At 42.8% G+C, this 15,636-nt stretch overlaps 1 protein-coding gene across 2 annotated transcripts in view; it reads left to right on the top strand.

Moving 5' to 3' along the window:
- FNDC3B (fibronectin type III domain containing 3B) overlaps positions 1–15,636 on the top strand; it is a 474,468-nt gene that overhangs the window by 314,619 nt on the left and 144,213 nt on the right. For both annotated transcript variants that reach the window (XM_073578841.1, XM_073578842.1), the window contains 2 exons: positions 2,207–2,331; positions 11,278–11,449. In XM_073578841.1, coding sequence (XP_073434942.1) covers positions 2,207–2,331; positions 11,278–11,449 — 297 coding nt within the window. The remainder of the gene's footprint in view (positions 1–2,206; positions 2,332–11,277; positions 11,450–15,636) is intronic.

Below are 15,636 nucleotides of genomic sequence, written 5' to 3'. Positions count from 1 at the left end.
TGTTTTACAAAGACCAGCATTGTTCATCCCGGTCTTGATGAGGGGCCATGGTAGAGTTAGACGCTCCTGATTCATGAAATCGCCACTCCAGCAATTGTCTTGTTTTTTTTTCAGTGCTGCATTGCTAGCACGCATACATGTTTCCTGCACCTAGTAATATACATACCATCTTCTACTCTGTCTGGCACTGCTCCGGTCCCACTCCACCATCTTGTGACTACAATTTCTGACTGACTGGAAGTCAGAGGTAGCGCTCACAAGCTCCCAATGTAAGTCTGAGGTCTTCATTCTGTCTCTCATAGACTTGCGTTGAGAAGTGACCTCTGGCTTGCGCAGCATTAGAGATGAGCGAATTTGTTTTGATTCGGTTCCTAATATGATCGGAATCGAATATTGTTTTTGCAATATTTGTTGAACACAGCTGAACGTCATTAGTCAGTGGGAGTAGAAATGACCGAATATGTTTGAAACCGATTATAAGACATATATTCGCCACGAATAGTGTTTGAATATGGCCCGAATGTGTCAAAATCAGATTCGGGGCCGAAATCTGAACAAATTCGCTTATCTCTCCTCAGCATATACTGTAGCAATATGGCTGGTCACAAACTGCAAAAATAGCAGTGCTGAGAGCAGAAAAAAGACTGCGACTGGCAAGTATATTACTAATGCCATCGAACTTAGATTAGTGACACCACTCCAGTGGTAAAATAAGAAAAATGCTAGAGTGGTGCATTAAAAGACTTCTCCTAATGAATCCGTACATCTGTAAAGTGGCTTGTGCCTTCATGTTTCACCACAAATCTTACTCCAGCCAGAGACTGCAGTAATATTTCTGTTGTAAGGGACACCACAGCTAGTCATGAATTAGGGCTGTGTCATAACTCCTCCATTCTACGCCAGTTCCACTCACTGTGATGTAGATGGGCAAAACTGTTGTGAAAACCCCAAAAGGCACATTTTTGCATAGCTTCAGGATGCGCAAAAATGTTGTCTCTTCAAAGCTGTTCACACGAGAATTCTAGCAGGATCGCTATGATGAATCAGGGCCAATATGTTGTTGGTGTCCCACAGCTGTCACCCTCAAGTTGCTGACTGAGATATTGAATGGACACATTATTATAGACAAATGGCGATGGGGAGAAACGGTCGTCTTTCCCCATATATACACAAGGTTGTGGGCGGCTAGTATCTGCTTTAATTGTACCATCTGTGCAGTAATATGTTCTATGAGAGGTGGGATGTATTGGACTGTCTACATTCTACTGACTGCTCCCGTCGATGAAACCTCTCCACATGTATGACCAACTTTAACTAAATATGTTGGAGAAGAACCTGTACAATTTTGTTTAAAAAAAAAAAAAAAAGTGATTTGAACAAAAAAAACATCAAAATCCTTTTACACCTTTTTTTAGGAGTGGTGGTAGGAAGTTTAACATTCATTCAAGGAGCCACTCTGAATTGAGCAGATTTGAGCCTTTAAAAAAATACATCCTAAATATACCCTCATTATATGGTGATCCCGTTTGCAGCACAGCAGAATTATTGCCCTTTGTCATTTACTTTATTGACCAGTCTATTTGGCAGCATAGAAAAATATCAACAGCTTTCTGTGGCGTGGAAAACATCTAGAGATGGCCCTATGGCCTCCATCTGTTAAGCTCATTAGACAGCAACAGGATATAAACACAGACAGCGCACGGCCAACCAGCGCGGAAAGCGAGCCTGAACGTAAACCTCAGAAGAGAGCAATCAATAAGACGTTTTTTATGTTTTCTTCCCTTTGCATGGTGGGCTTATTATGTGCTCTCAGGAAGTATTGGTTCTCTAAGGAGAGTTCTAGCTTTTCACTCCTGGAGCACATGTCATTCACGGATGCATATTTTTCTGTTGAAAATGAATGATGGGAAAATATTTACTTTGCAGAGGGAAAAATAATTCCGCATCAACTTTTCTGCCCCTATAAAAAAAAAAACCCTCCATTTGACATTTAATGAACAAGCCTAATCTCCATACATTTTCCCCCCTCTTAAATTGGGTTGTTTTCATAAATATGACCGTCCTACTAGACATTGATATGCTGTAGACTGTCACATATATTAAAAGTTGGCTAACATAAATTGTACCAATGACCAGACATGGATATGTAAACTACAAATAAATTATTAAAAATAACTAAAATTAGGAAATGTTTTCCTTTCTCTAGGGAAAACGAAATAGTATGTTCAGAGAGTGTTACACGGGAAACCAAAGGCACTGCAAGCTGACTAAATTGTGTCCGGCAATGGGATATACATTTAGAGTAGCAGCACGCAATGATATTGGGAAAAGGTAAGTGTATCAGTGTCTTTGCTTTGTCTTGCTGAGTATTTAAACCTTTTCTCAATATTCTCCTAGAATCATCTGTATTTATCATTGTATAGTATTTTAATTCTAGACATTAGACTAGATGGAACATTATATAACAAAATGGGGTCTACATGTATTTTAGTATTGATGGACCGTTGGTCAGACCACCATTAGTTTTTGATAGGTGAGGATCTGACTCCTGGCACCCTTCTTGATCAAATAAATGAGGCCATCGCTCTCCAGCACTCTATACCCTTATCATTTACACAAAGTATTAGAAATACGATTGTGAGTGTACCTGGTATGGTAGGTGGATCTTATCTAAGAGAATGGAACGGAGCTGTAGATTGAGACACAACCAAAAGTATATGAATGACGATGTGCCTGCATTTACAGGTAAGAGGTTGTAGCACTTACTGGAGCATTGCAGCCCCTTCATACAGCTGATTGTCAGTGGTGATGTAAGTTGGACCCACCAATGTAATATTGATGATCCTAAGAATTGATCTATCCTGAGAATAGATATTCTGTGACTCCAGTCACTACTCACAGGCAAGCCGTGAGGCTTGGGTTAGTCAAGAGCTCTGTGGTCAGATACCAAATGGGCTTGTCATATACAAAGTGGTAAGGCAAAAGGCGTAGTCAGGCCACAGTCCAGAGTCAGCATTCCAAGGTCAGCGTGCGTCAAGGGTAATACAAACAGGTAGTCAATCAGCAAATCTATGGTCCAGAAACAAAATAATCATATGTTGAAATTCATTGTACAAGGCACATAGGACAAGCCAGAATAGCTGAAAGCTACAATTGGCAGCTGTCTGGATCAGACAGCTTAGTAAAGTAGCTGAGTAATCACTAGGAACAAGGAACACCTGAAGGAAGCTCAGGGCCTTCCAGTCTCAGATTGGCCGGCTGAGCTGTTACTCAAAATACGGACAGCTCAGCACCTTCCAGTCTCAGGTTGGACAGCCGAGCTGTCACTCAAAAGACGGACACCTCTGTACTCCCCTGCACTAGATTAGACAACTGAGCTGTTAGTGACTGCATTCCAGACACACTGAAAGGTGGAGTCATGACATCATCAAAATCAAAGGTGTATTTAGCCCACCAAACACCACCACTACAATCCATTGCTGCTCCACACTTTATGTAGAAGTGTTTCTTACCCCAGCAATGGACAGATTTTAGTAAAAAAAGATTAAGGATACAAATTCCCTGTCTGTAGTAAAGGTGGTGGAGGTAATGTGCTCAGAAGTCAACTACTGGAGTACCACTAAATTATACTGGTGTTGGTTTTGTGGGAAAAATCACCTGCCAGATTCTTTAGCCCTGAAAAACCTCTCTAGTCTTTTAGCGGAAAATGACATACATGTACATTTTTACTGAGATCTTGTGTGAAAGGGTCTCAGAGGCTAACCTGATTCTACATGCTGTAGAATGCGGGCTTTATTACATAGTTGGCATATGTCTCTATCAGTAGTAAGCAGAGCAAAGCTCTGATCCCTGCCGTTAATCGTGTAGATACAGTAGTCGGTGTCTGAAAGCAGTACTTATATGGAGTGGTTGCTGTTGAAGAACCCCGTCGTTGCCATTTTGGTACTTCTGTGAATCTCCAGCCACGCCCCAATAACTAAAAGCTGGCAAATTGTGGAAGGTATTAAGCAGCTGTGCATAATTATAATGCTATTTATTTGCAAATGAACACTTTAAAGAAGACCTGTATTTTGCAATCAATATGTAATTTTTTTTTTTTACCTGGTATGAATGTCGCTGTTCGAATACATCTGGCATTATGTTTTGTTCCTGCATTTCTCTATTCACATGTTATCACACCCTCTGCCTTAAATATAAATCTATCATTCTTAGTTAACTGGGCGTAATCCTCAAGAAGATGTCCACAGAGAAGAGTTGAGGATTACTCCTAGTTAACTAACAAGGCTAGATTTACTTACAGAGAACGGAGGGAATAGCGAGAGTGGTTAAAGAACAAAAGAAAAATGCCATATTCAGGATAACTGCAGCATTTATACCAGGAAAAAAATTACATATTTATGACAATTAACAGGTCCAGATTAATTATTCAGGAGGATTCAATAGCCACACATTTTTCAGGTTCATAATGTGTGAAACACTCATGAAGAGCATTTTTGCTATTTGAAATTGAAAACTACAATAAAGATAGATGGTGACTTACACCTGATGTTCACATTTCCAGTGCCTTACCCATCTATTCTCAACCTACAAAAACTCCCCACTCTGTGTGCACCTGCGGCATTGGACAGTGACCCCAATATTTTAAAAACCTTGTCATTAATAGGAGTACCGTCCACCCCCCCCCCCAAGAAAAAAAATAGTGTCCCATAGAAACTCCCCTGGTGTGCTACATAGAAAAGCCCAATGTCACATACTAGGGGGCGCCTCAGCTTGCCCTATTCCCCAGGTTACTTCTGAAGGTGAAAATGCCGGGGCCTCCACCCTTGCCATATCTCCTGAATCAGCTTTCCGTCTTTTCCCTTCCCCCACCCGGGGAAGAGGGGAGCTGCCGTGCACTGCAGTACACCAGCCCAACGATCAAGGCAACCAAACAAGGGGTAACTGAAAATACCAGGCATACAAATATTCATTCACATATAACAGAGGAATTCATTGGGGAGTGGAGGATGGGGAAAAAAACAAAATAAGAGGAGGGAAAGGAATAATCACACTTACAAACCCACACAACAGTCACAGACAGTTCCTCCAAGCTCCTCATATAAGCACCTAAACACCTCTCCTCCAAGCCATGCAGCATAAGCTAGCTCTGACTATGTGTTTCAATCTGGACCCAGATTATATAGGAGATAGGAGTGGCTAATCAAGCTCAGCTGAGAGCTCCGACTCCTAGAGCTCCCAAAATGGCTGATTAACTCCTATTCTGCAAAAAAAAAAAAAAAAATTTAAAAAGTGCTTCTTTTCAGCACAGGAGTAGGAGCAATCAGATGCTGCTGTCTTTTTTGGCTCCTCTCTGTTGCGTTAGCCCCGTGACACCATGTAGGATAATAATATCCCAAGTGCACCATTCCAGCAACAAATACCCTTGAGATTCCACTTAAAGTTAACATTGTCCCTCCCCCCCAAAAAATAATACAACCTGAGTGCCCGTATGAAAACTAATAATGTCCCCATTTATAACAAATAATGTCCTCTGAGTTCCCACGCATCTCTGTATATACAGTATGATGGTCCTGCAGCCCTCCAATATTTACTATGATGGTGCCCGTAGCTCCCCACTAATAGTATGATGTCTCCACAACCCGCTATATATAGTATTATGGTCCCGACAGCCCCATATATATGATGGTCCCCACAGCCCCATATATACAATATGATGGTCCCCACACCCCCATATATAATAAGATGGTCTCCCCATATATATAATTTCCAAACACATGAAGGCTAACGTTAATTAGCCCCAAAATAAGAATAGTGCCATGATAAGTATTACATCTAAATCCAAATGATAAAAACAAGTAAAAAAAAACTACAGCGGAGTCCCCACACCAATGAGTACATATAGGAACCTACTGACTATACATATGAGTACAATACATTAGTGACCATTTAAGACGTTTATACCATATCTTATAATATAATAATAAATTTTATTTCTATAGCGCCGACATATTCCGCAGCACTTTACATTTCAGAGGGGACTTGTACAGACGATAGACATTACAGCATAACAATAATCACATAGATCATAACAGATACCAAGAGGAATGAGGGCCCTGCTCGCAAACTACAATCTATGAGGGAAAAAGGGTAGACACGAAAGGTGGGTGGTAACAATTGCCCTGATTGTTTGGACCAGCCATAATGTTAAGTGTGTAACAGTACGGACACAGAGGGCTAATAGATGCATAAAGCATGTGGGAACATGATACGGGGAACCTGGTTATGGTAAAACTTTTGACTGTGCCACACAGGGATAGTTAGGTTGTGTTGAGGCGGTAGGCCAGTCTGAATAAATGAGTTTTCAGGGCACGCTTAAAATTGTAGGGATTGGGGACTACTCGTATTGACCTGGGAAGTGCATTCCAATGAATTGGCGCAGCACGTGTATAGTCTTGGAGACGGGAGTAGGAGATTCTGATTATCGGGGATGCTAACCTCAGGTCATCAGCAGAACTGAGGGCACGGGTAGGGTGGTAGACTGAAACAAGGGAGGAGATGTAGGGTGGTGCTGAGCCATGGAGTGCTTTGTGGGTGAGGGCAATAAGTTTGTACTGGATTCTGGAGTGGATGGGTAGCCAGTGTAAGGACTGGCACAAGGTAGAGGCATCGGTGTAATGATTGGCGAGGAATATGATCCTGGCTGCAGCATTCAAGACAGATTGGAGGGGGGGGGAAGTTTGGTAAGAGGGAGACCGATTAGAAGAGAGTTACAGTAGTCCAGACGAGAATGAATAAGAGAAACCGTAAGAATTTTTGCAGAGTCAAAGGTAAGAAAAGGTCAAATTCTAGAAATGTTTTTGAGATGCAGATAACAAGAGCGAGCCAGTGATTGGATGTGGGGGGTGAATGAAAGCTCAGAGTCAAGTATGACCCCAAGACAGCGGGCATGTTGCTGGGGAGTAATAGTGGAACCACACACGGAAATGGCAGTGTCGGGTATAGGTGCATTAGTTGAGGCAGGAAACACAAGGAGTTCAGTCTTTGACAGGTTCAGTTTCAGATATAGTGAGGACGTGATGTTAGACTCAGCATTTAGACAATCGCCGGTGTTTTCTAGAAAGGCTGGCATGATGTCAGGAGAAGAAGCGTATAATTGGGTGGCATCAGCATAGAGATGGTACTGAAAACCAAATCTACTGATTGTTAGACCAATAGGGGCAGTGTACAAGGAGAAGAGGAGGGGGCCTAGAACCGATCCTTGAGGCACCCCAACAGTAAGGGGAAGATGAGAGGAGGAGGAGCCAGCAAAAGATACAGTAAGGGAGCGGTCAGAGAGATAGGAGGAAAACCAGGAGAGAACGGTGTCCTTGATGCCGATGGAGCAGAGCATAGTGAGGAGGAGCTAATGATCCACCGTGTCGAATGCTGCAGAGAGATCCAAGAGAATTAGCATGGAGTAGTGACCGTTAGATTTAGCTGTTAGTAGATCATTAGACACTTTAGTGAGGGCAGTTTCAGTAGAGTGTAGAGAGTGGAAACCGGATTGGAGAGGATCGAGAAGAGAGTTATCAGAGAGATAGCGGATCAGACGGGAGTGGACCAGGCGTTCCAGGAGTTTAGAGATGAAGGGAAGATTAGAGACAGGTCTATAGTTAGCGGCACAGTTTTGGTCGAGGGATGGTTTTTTAAGTAGTGGATGTATGATGGCATGCTTAAATAAGGAGGGAAAGATACCAGAAGAGAGAGAGAGGTTAAATATTTTAGTTAGGTGAAAGGTGACAGCAGGGGAAATGTACTGGAGCAGATGTGACGGAAATGGGTCACTGGTGCAAGTGGTTGGGCGAGAAGATGCAAGGAGCCTGCTTACTTCTTCTTCTGTGACTGGTTCAAACTCAGAGAGTGAGCTAGATGCAGTGGGGGAGGGAGTACAGTGCATGGTATGAGGTGATTGGGAGAAAATTTCCTGTCGGATATGATCAATTTTTTTCTTTGAAGTAATTGGCCAGATCGTCAGCTCGAAGCTCTGTGGTTGGGGCCTGCACTCTTGGGTTGAGCAGGGAATGAAAAGTGTCAAAGAGACGTTTCGGGTTATTGGACAGTGAGGTGATGAGGGTGTTGAAATAGGTTTGTTTGGAGAGGTGAAGGGCAGTGTTGTATATTCTAAGCATGAACTTATAATGGATGAAATCTTCGTGTAGATTGGGTTTTCTCCATAGACGTTCAGCGCACCTGGAGCACCACTGCAGGAAACGTGTTTGCAGGGTGTGCCAGGGTTTTCGCTGTCTTTGTCGTGTTGTTCTATGTATAGGAGGTGCAAAATCATCCAGGGCAGTTTGAAGTGTTTCATTGTAATGCTTCAGTGCAGAATCAGGACATGAGAGGGAGGAGATAGGGGCCAATGAAGTCTGCAAGTTCATCGTAAGTTTCTGGATGTTAATGGCCTGTATGTTTCTATAAGTATGGACAGTGGGGGTGACCTGAGCGGCCTGGCAGTTCTTGATAGAGAATAAAAGAAGGTTGTGATCAGAGAGCGGGAGAGGGGAGTTTGTGAAATCATCCACTGCACAAAGCTGAGAGAAGACCAAGTCGAGGGAGTTCCCGTCTTCATGCGTTGGAGAATTAGCAAGCTGCAAAAGGCCAAACATGGAGGTTAGAGATAAAAGGTGAGTAGCAGATGGGGAGAGGGGAAGAGCAATGGGGATGTTGAAATCGCCCATGATGAGGGTAGGGATGTCACAGGAGAGAAAATGTGGAAGCCAAGTGGCAAAATGATCCAGGAACTGATGGGAGGGGCCGGTGGGACGATACACTACCGCCACTCGCATGGAGAAGGGGGTGTAGAGTCTGACAGCATGGACCTCAAAAGAAGGGAAGACTAGTGAGGATACTTGAGGGACAACCTGAAAGGTACATTTTGGTGATAGAAGCAGACCAACACCTCCACCTGCTCTTTTGTCTGATCTTGGGGTATGAGAGAGTGCTTATGATCTTACAGGGATTGTTGTAGCTAGCTGTATTATATTGCTCCATTCCTCATTTACATTCCTTAGGTCTAAGTCAGTATGTACTGCCATTCATGTGTTTGGAAATTAGCTATATGAAGTGCAATTTATATTACTTATTGGATATTTGAGGTACACTAGCCCCATATGTATGGTATGATGGTCCTAACATATATATGGTATTATGGTCACCAACATATATATGGTATGATGGTCCCCCTATATGTATGATATGATGGTCACCCCCATATATATGGTATGATGGTCCCCCACATATATACAGTATGGTATGATAGTCCCCCACATGTGTATGGTATGACGGTTCCCCACATGTATATGGTATGAAGGTCCCCCACATATATATGGTATGAAGGTCCCCCACATATATATGGTATGAAGGTCCCCCACATATATATGGTATGAAGGTCCCCCACATATATATGGTATGATGGTCCCCCACATATATATGGTATGATGGTCCCCCACATATATATGGTATTATGGTCCCCCACATATATATGGTATGATGGTCCCCCCATATACAGTGGGGGAAATAAGTATTTGATCCCTTGCTGATTTTGTAAGTTTGCCCACTGACAAAGACATGAACACTCTATAATTTTAAGGGTAGGTTGATTTTAACATTGAGAGATAGAATATCAAAAATAAAATCCAGAAAATCACATGGGATCAAATACTAATTTCTCACTGCAGAATGCAAATTTTATGTAATTTATACAATGTGATTTTCTGGATTGTATTTTTGGTATTCTATCTCTCATTGTTAAAATTAACCTACTATTAAAATTAGAGTGTTCATGTCTGTCAGTGGGCAAACTTACAAAATCAGCAAGGGATCAAATCATTATGTCCCCTACTGTATATGGTATGATGGCACCCCCATACATATGGTATGATGGTGTATGTGTGTATATATATATATATATATATATATATATATATATATATATATATATATATATATATATATATATATATATATATAATGGCCCTCACTGTCCTTTCATATAAAAAATAACGAAGTTTATACTCACCTCAAACTAATTCCCAGCACCACAACTTCTGGACAGATGGACAGTGATAAGGCAGGGAGCTCGTGTCTCCCTCCTCTATCACGGGACTGAACTGTGTCGGCGTCATGTTCATTCTGGCGGTCTCAGGATATCCGCTCCTACGTCCAAGATGTATGGGGCCTGAGCCCCGAATCTTTGGTGCTAGCGACGCCACTGGGTAGTTGAAAATATGGAGCACTACCGCCTTGTATCTGCACTCCAGCAGAGGTCCTAGAGCAGGGGTTGCCACCCTGTGGCTTGGACACTATACATGACTCATAAGCCCATTGTGTATGGCTTACGGCTGTCTGCCAGCTGGGTGCATGAGCACCAGGTCTAGCAAACAAGTATAAAGAGAAGGCCTCCAGATATTGAAGTAACCCTGTACAGAAGAACAGATCTGAATGCACATGTATAATGGCAGGGGCATGGGGATGACAAATATGGTAAGCTGAAGATGGTTGATACTGCTTGTTTTGAGAGATACTTAAAGTTAGGTGTAGTGATGTAGTGTGGAAAGTGTGCTGGATCTGAGAATACCACCAAAGGGGGCCAAGTGAGAACTTGTCCTAGATGTGGCACAAGGTCCATGTATGCTTTCTTTGGGAAAGATTTTTATTTATTATACTGATAATGGGGGGCTCTAGGTGTCACTACTGATAGGAGGAAGGTTTCAATGTGGCTCGTGACCCTTTCTCAGAACTGAAGGTGGCTCTCCAGGTAAGAAAGGTTGAGCATCACTGTCCCTAGAGCATCGTTTGTTATAGTGCACAGTATGCTCATCTGCACTGCCTGTTCATTGAAAAATATTTGCTTTTAAGCATTCAACAATAGCTAATGTAATTGAAGAGTGTTGGCTTGTATCACATTCTTGGGGGAATTTTTTTTTTATGTATTTATATACAATATTTTGCTGAGTGTATTAAGAGATCCGTGAATGGGAAACGTCCAAATATTAGCCCAAGAATTAGAGTATTTATATGGACCAAGTATAGTCAGTTTCTTGTTTCTCTGAAGGAACATTGCCTCAGATGTCAGGATGAGGTGTATTCACAGGACTGGTTACTTTGGAAGGGTAGATTGAATTTGATGTCCCAGATTGCAGTGTTGAGTAAACCACCATAATTAAATAAACTGTTGATTTAATTAAGGAATGTATAGTAAACAACCAACTCATTCATGTGTCTCTTGTCTATTCATAGTGAGTACAGCCAAGAGGTTGTGTACTACACATCAGGCAACATCCCTCCTACACCCACAGCACCAAAGCTTATTAGAGCTGGAATTACGTGGATAAGTCTCCACTGGACGAGACCAGAAGGATGTTTTCCAGAAGAGGTCATTTCATACACTCTGGAGATTCTGGAGGACACCGTATGTAAATCGATTGCTTTGTTTCTTGTGATTTTCACATTGAATAAATTAATGATTTATAAATGTTGTCAGTCACTGCCAGTACAAATAACTTTCATCCACTTGTTTCCACGATAGGACAGCACAGTTGTAAAGCCAATATGCTTTTCCATTGTGTAATTTTTTTATTTTTTTTTACCTTGTACTGGTTCATCTAGTATATACACTGCTTAAAAATAAAGGGAAAACTAAAATGCAACATCCTTGATATCACTGAAATGAAATATTCCAGTTGTAAATCTTTATTCATTACATAGTGGAATGTGTTGAGAACAATAAAACATAACAGTGATCAATGTAAATCAAAATTAATATCCCATGGAGGTCTGGATTTGAAATGATGCTCAAAATCAAAGTGAAAAATCAAATTACAGGCTGATTCAACTTCAGTGGAAATGTTTCAAGACAAGGAAAAGATGCTCAGTAGTGTGTGTGGCCTCCATGTGCCTGTATGACCTCCTTACAACGTCTGGTCATGCTCCTGATGAGGCGGTGGATGTTCTCCTGATGGATTTCCTACCAGACCTGGATTCAAGTATCAGAAAACTCCTGGACAGTCTGTGGTGCAACATGGCGTTGGTAGATGGAATGAGACATGACGTCCCAGATGTTCTCTATTGGATTCAGGTCTGAGGAATGGGCAGGCCAATCCATACCTTCGATGTCTTCATTATACAGGAACTGCTGACACACTTCAACCACATGAGGCCTAGCATTGTCGTGCATCAGAAAGAACTCAGTTCCCACTGCACCTGTATATGGTCTCCCAATGGGTCTGAGGATCTCATCCCGGTACCTATCGGCAGTCATTGTACCTTTTTTGGAGGTCTGTGCGACCCTCCATAGAAATGCCTTCGCACACAATTACTGACCCACTGCCAAATCGGTTATGCTGAAGGATGTTGCAGGCAGCAGAATGTTCTCCACTACGTCTCCAGACTCTGTCACTTCTGTTACGTGATCAGAGTGAACTTACTCTCATACGTGAAGAGCACATGGCACCAATGCCAATCTTGGTGTTCTCTGGCAAATGCCAATCGCCCTTTACGGTGTTGGACTATAAGCACAACCCCCACTTGTGGAAGTGGGGCAGTCATACCACCCTCATGAAGTCTATTTCTAAAAGTTTGAGCAGGCACATGGATGTTAGTGGCCTGCTTTAGGTCATTTTGCAGGGCTCTGGCACTGGTCTTCCTGTTCCCCCTTGCACAAAGCGGTCCTGCTGCTGGGTTGTTGCCCTCCTACGGCCTTCTCCACATTGCCTGGTGTACCGGCCTGTATGCAGGAAACTGTTCCATGCTCTGGACACTGCTGACACACTGCTACCCTTCTTGCCACAGCTCGCACTGATGTGCCATCCTGGATGAGCTGCACTACCTGTGCAACTTCTGTGGGTTGTAGACACTGCCTCATGCTACCGTACCTCTAGGAGTGAGAGCAATGACAAAATGTAAATGTAAAAGAGAAATGGTCTGTGATCACCACCTGCTGATCCACTTCCTTTATAGGGGTTGTCTTGCTAATTGCCTGTCATTTCTAGCTGTTGCCTGTTCCATTTACACAGCAGCAGGAGAAATTGATTCACAATCCGTGTTGCTTCATAACTGGACATGTTGATTTCAAAGAAGTGTGATTGACTTTGAGTTGCTTTGTGTTTTAAGTGTTCTCGTTATTTTTTTGAGCAGTGTATAACAAAGTTTAATAGTTCACTGGTATTGAATGGTTGCAACGCAGCTTTCTGAACCAGAATTAATGCAAAAAAGATGTGGAGAAGATGGCATAAATAATAAACCAGTAGCAACATCCTTATGTGTTTGGCCTGAAACGCATCAGTGATGCTGCTACCTGGTTATTTCTAGAAATGACCTCTCACATGTTATAAACCTGAAGAAATAAAATTTGGAGTTTTTATAATTCGAGTAGAGCAAAACGGGTCGGCCAAATTCAGAATCCGCCGACTTGGGCTAAAGTCGGGTTTCGCCGATCGAAACCCGACCATAGCATGAGGTCGGCTATGAGGTCGCTGACCCCCGCGCCAAAGTCGCGTTACCCACAATGCTTCCAGCACCTTTTCTCATCCAATCATCAAGGACGCACACTGTGGGCAACGCGATTACATAGGCAGCGGCCCCCACCATGTTAGAGAAGGGCATTGAAGTGTTTTGGCTGGCTTTGTGTGGCGTCACAGTGCCTATAAAAGGCCGTGACCGCCATCTTACTTCTGACGATCTTAGCATAGGGAGAGGTTGCTGCTGCTCATTCTCAAAAGGGAGAGTGCTTAGGCAGGCCAAAAAAAAAAAATAAATTGCTTCTGCTGATAGCGAATGTCACTTAACAACACAACAGTATAGTGTGCAGTGACAGGGGAGGATATATTTGTGTGCAGCAGCTCTGTTGGTGATTAGGCTGCCTTATAAAACTCCCTGGTAGCTGCATTGCTGTTTGCACACTGCTGTGCAGACTGCTTTTTTAAAAGCAAAAATCCTTTTATTCCATTTTTTCTGCACAGTAGATACTGAGCGGAATTTTTTCACACACCATATAGAGGTGTACGCTCCTCACACACTACTGTGTACCGGCTGGTATCACGGACAAATACATGCTATATGTGTGTGACGCCGTAAAAAAATACACGGAGATTAATATTTTTCCATACATACACCGTATAGAGGTGTCCGATTATCAAACAGCATCGGATATCTGGTGTTCTTATTACGGTCACATTTACACAGAGTACATACGGACATTTCCATTTCTCCATACACCGTATTGAGCTGTCCGATTATCAAACAGTATCGGATATCTGGTGGTCTTATTATGGTCACATCTGCACAGAGTCAGCGTGTGTGTGTGACACTCCATAAATACATATACGGACATTTCCATTTCTTTATACACAGTATTGAGCTGTCCGATTATCAAACAGTATCGGATATCTGGTGTTCTTATTAGGGTCACATCTACACAGAGTCAGCGCGTGTGTGTGTGTGTGTGTGTGTGTGTGTGTGTGTGTGTGTGTGTGTGTGTGTGTGTGTGTGTGTGACACTCCGTAAATACATGTGTGGTGTAGTGACCACTGTGTCCGCTAGGGGGTGCTGTGTGCATGTCCTAGGAGAGAGGATGAATGGCAGAGTACTGAATGACCATTGTGTATCTCAAGGTGGGTGGCCTTGAGATGGAGACTTACAGGGGTTGGACAAAATAATGGAAACACCTAACGTTTTGGCATCATAATCTTCGAACGTGTTATAAACATACAAACCGTGACATATGGTAATGTTTTGTAGTTGATTATTTGTGATATGTATATGTAAATTAACTGTTTGTTTTGCAGAATTGTAAGAACATTGTTGAGAACCAGATACCAATGGCAGACCTCTCGGATTTTCAAAGAGGCCAAATTGTTGGTGCTCGTATGGCAGGTGCTAGTGTAACAGAAAGTGCCCGAATGCTTGGCGTGTCAAGAGGTACTGTCTCCAAAGTAATGACTGCGTTTGAAAGAGAAGGAAAAATGTCCGCAGCAAAGCACAGGTCTGGCCGAAAGTCGAAGTTCACTGAGAGAGACCGTCGGACTCTAAAGCGAATCGACAGAGAGGATCGCAAGACCAAGGCTCCGAAAATCACAGCCAAGCTCAATAAACACCTACAGAACCCAGTTTCGACGAAAACTGTTCGTCGGGAGCTGCACAAATCTGGATTCCACGGAAGAGCTGCAATTCGAAAACCGCTGCTCTCAATGACAAATGTTTCCAAGCGTTTAGAGTGGTGTAGAAACCTCCAGAATTGGTCCCTCGAGCAGTGGAAACATGTGATATTCTCAGACGAATTATCGCTTACCCTATTTCCGACCTCCGGCCGAGTGTACGTTTGGAGACAGCCGAAAGAAGCATTCCATCCAGACTGCCTTCTCCCATCTGTAAAACATGGCGGAGGTTCTGTGATGATCTGAGGTGCTATTTCGTGGAGATCCGCCAGGCCAATGATATCCCTTCATGGAAGAATTAACAGCCGCGATTATTTAGGCATTTTGGGCAACCAAGTGCATCCTATGGTTCAAGCACTGTTCCCGGAGGGGACCGCCATCTCACGGGATGATAATGCACCAATTCATACAGCTAGAATCGTTAAAGCATGGCACGAGGAACATT

This window comes from Dendrobates tinctorius, unplaced genomic scaffold, assembly GCF_039654945.1.
Source record: "Dendrobates tinctorius isolate UK_male_01 unplaced genomic scaffold, ASM3965494v1 ptg000060l, whole genome shotgun sequence".
Lineage (NCBI taxonomy): Eukaryota > Metazoa > Chordata > Amphibia > Anura > Dendrobatidae > Dendrobates > Dendrobates tinctorius.
This window is presented reverse-complemented; position numbering and strand designations above follow the sequence as displayed.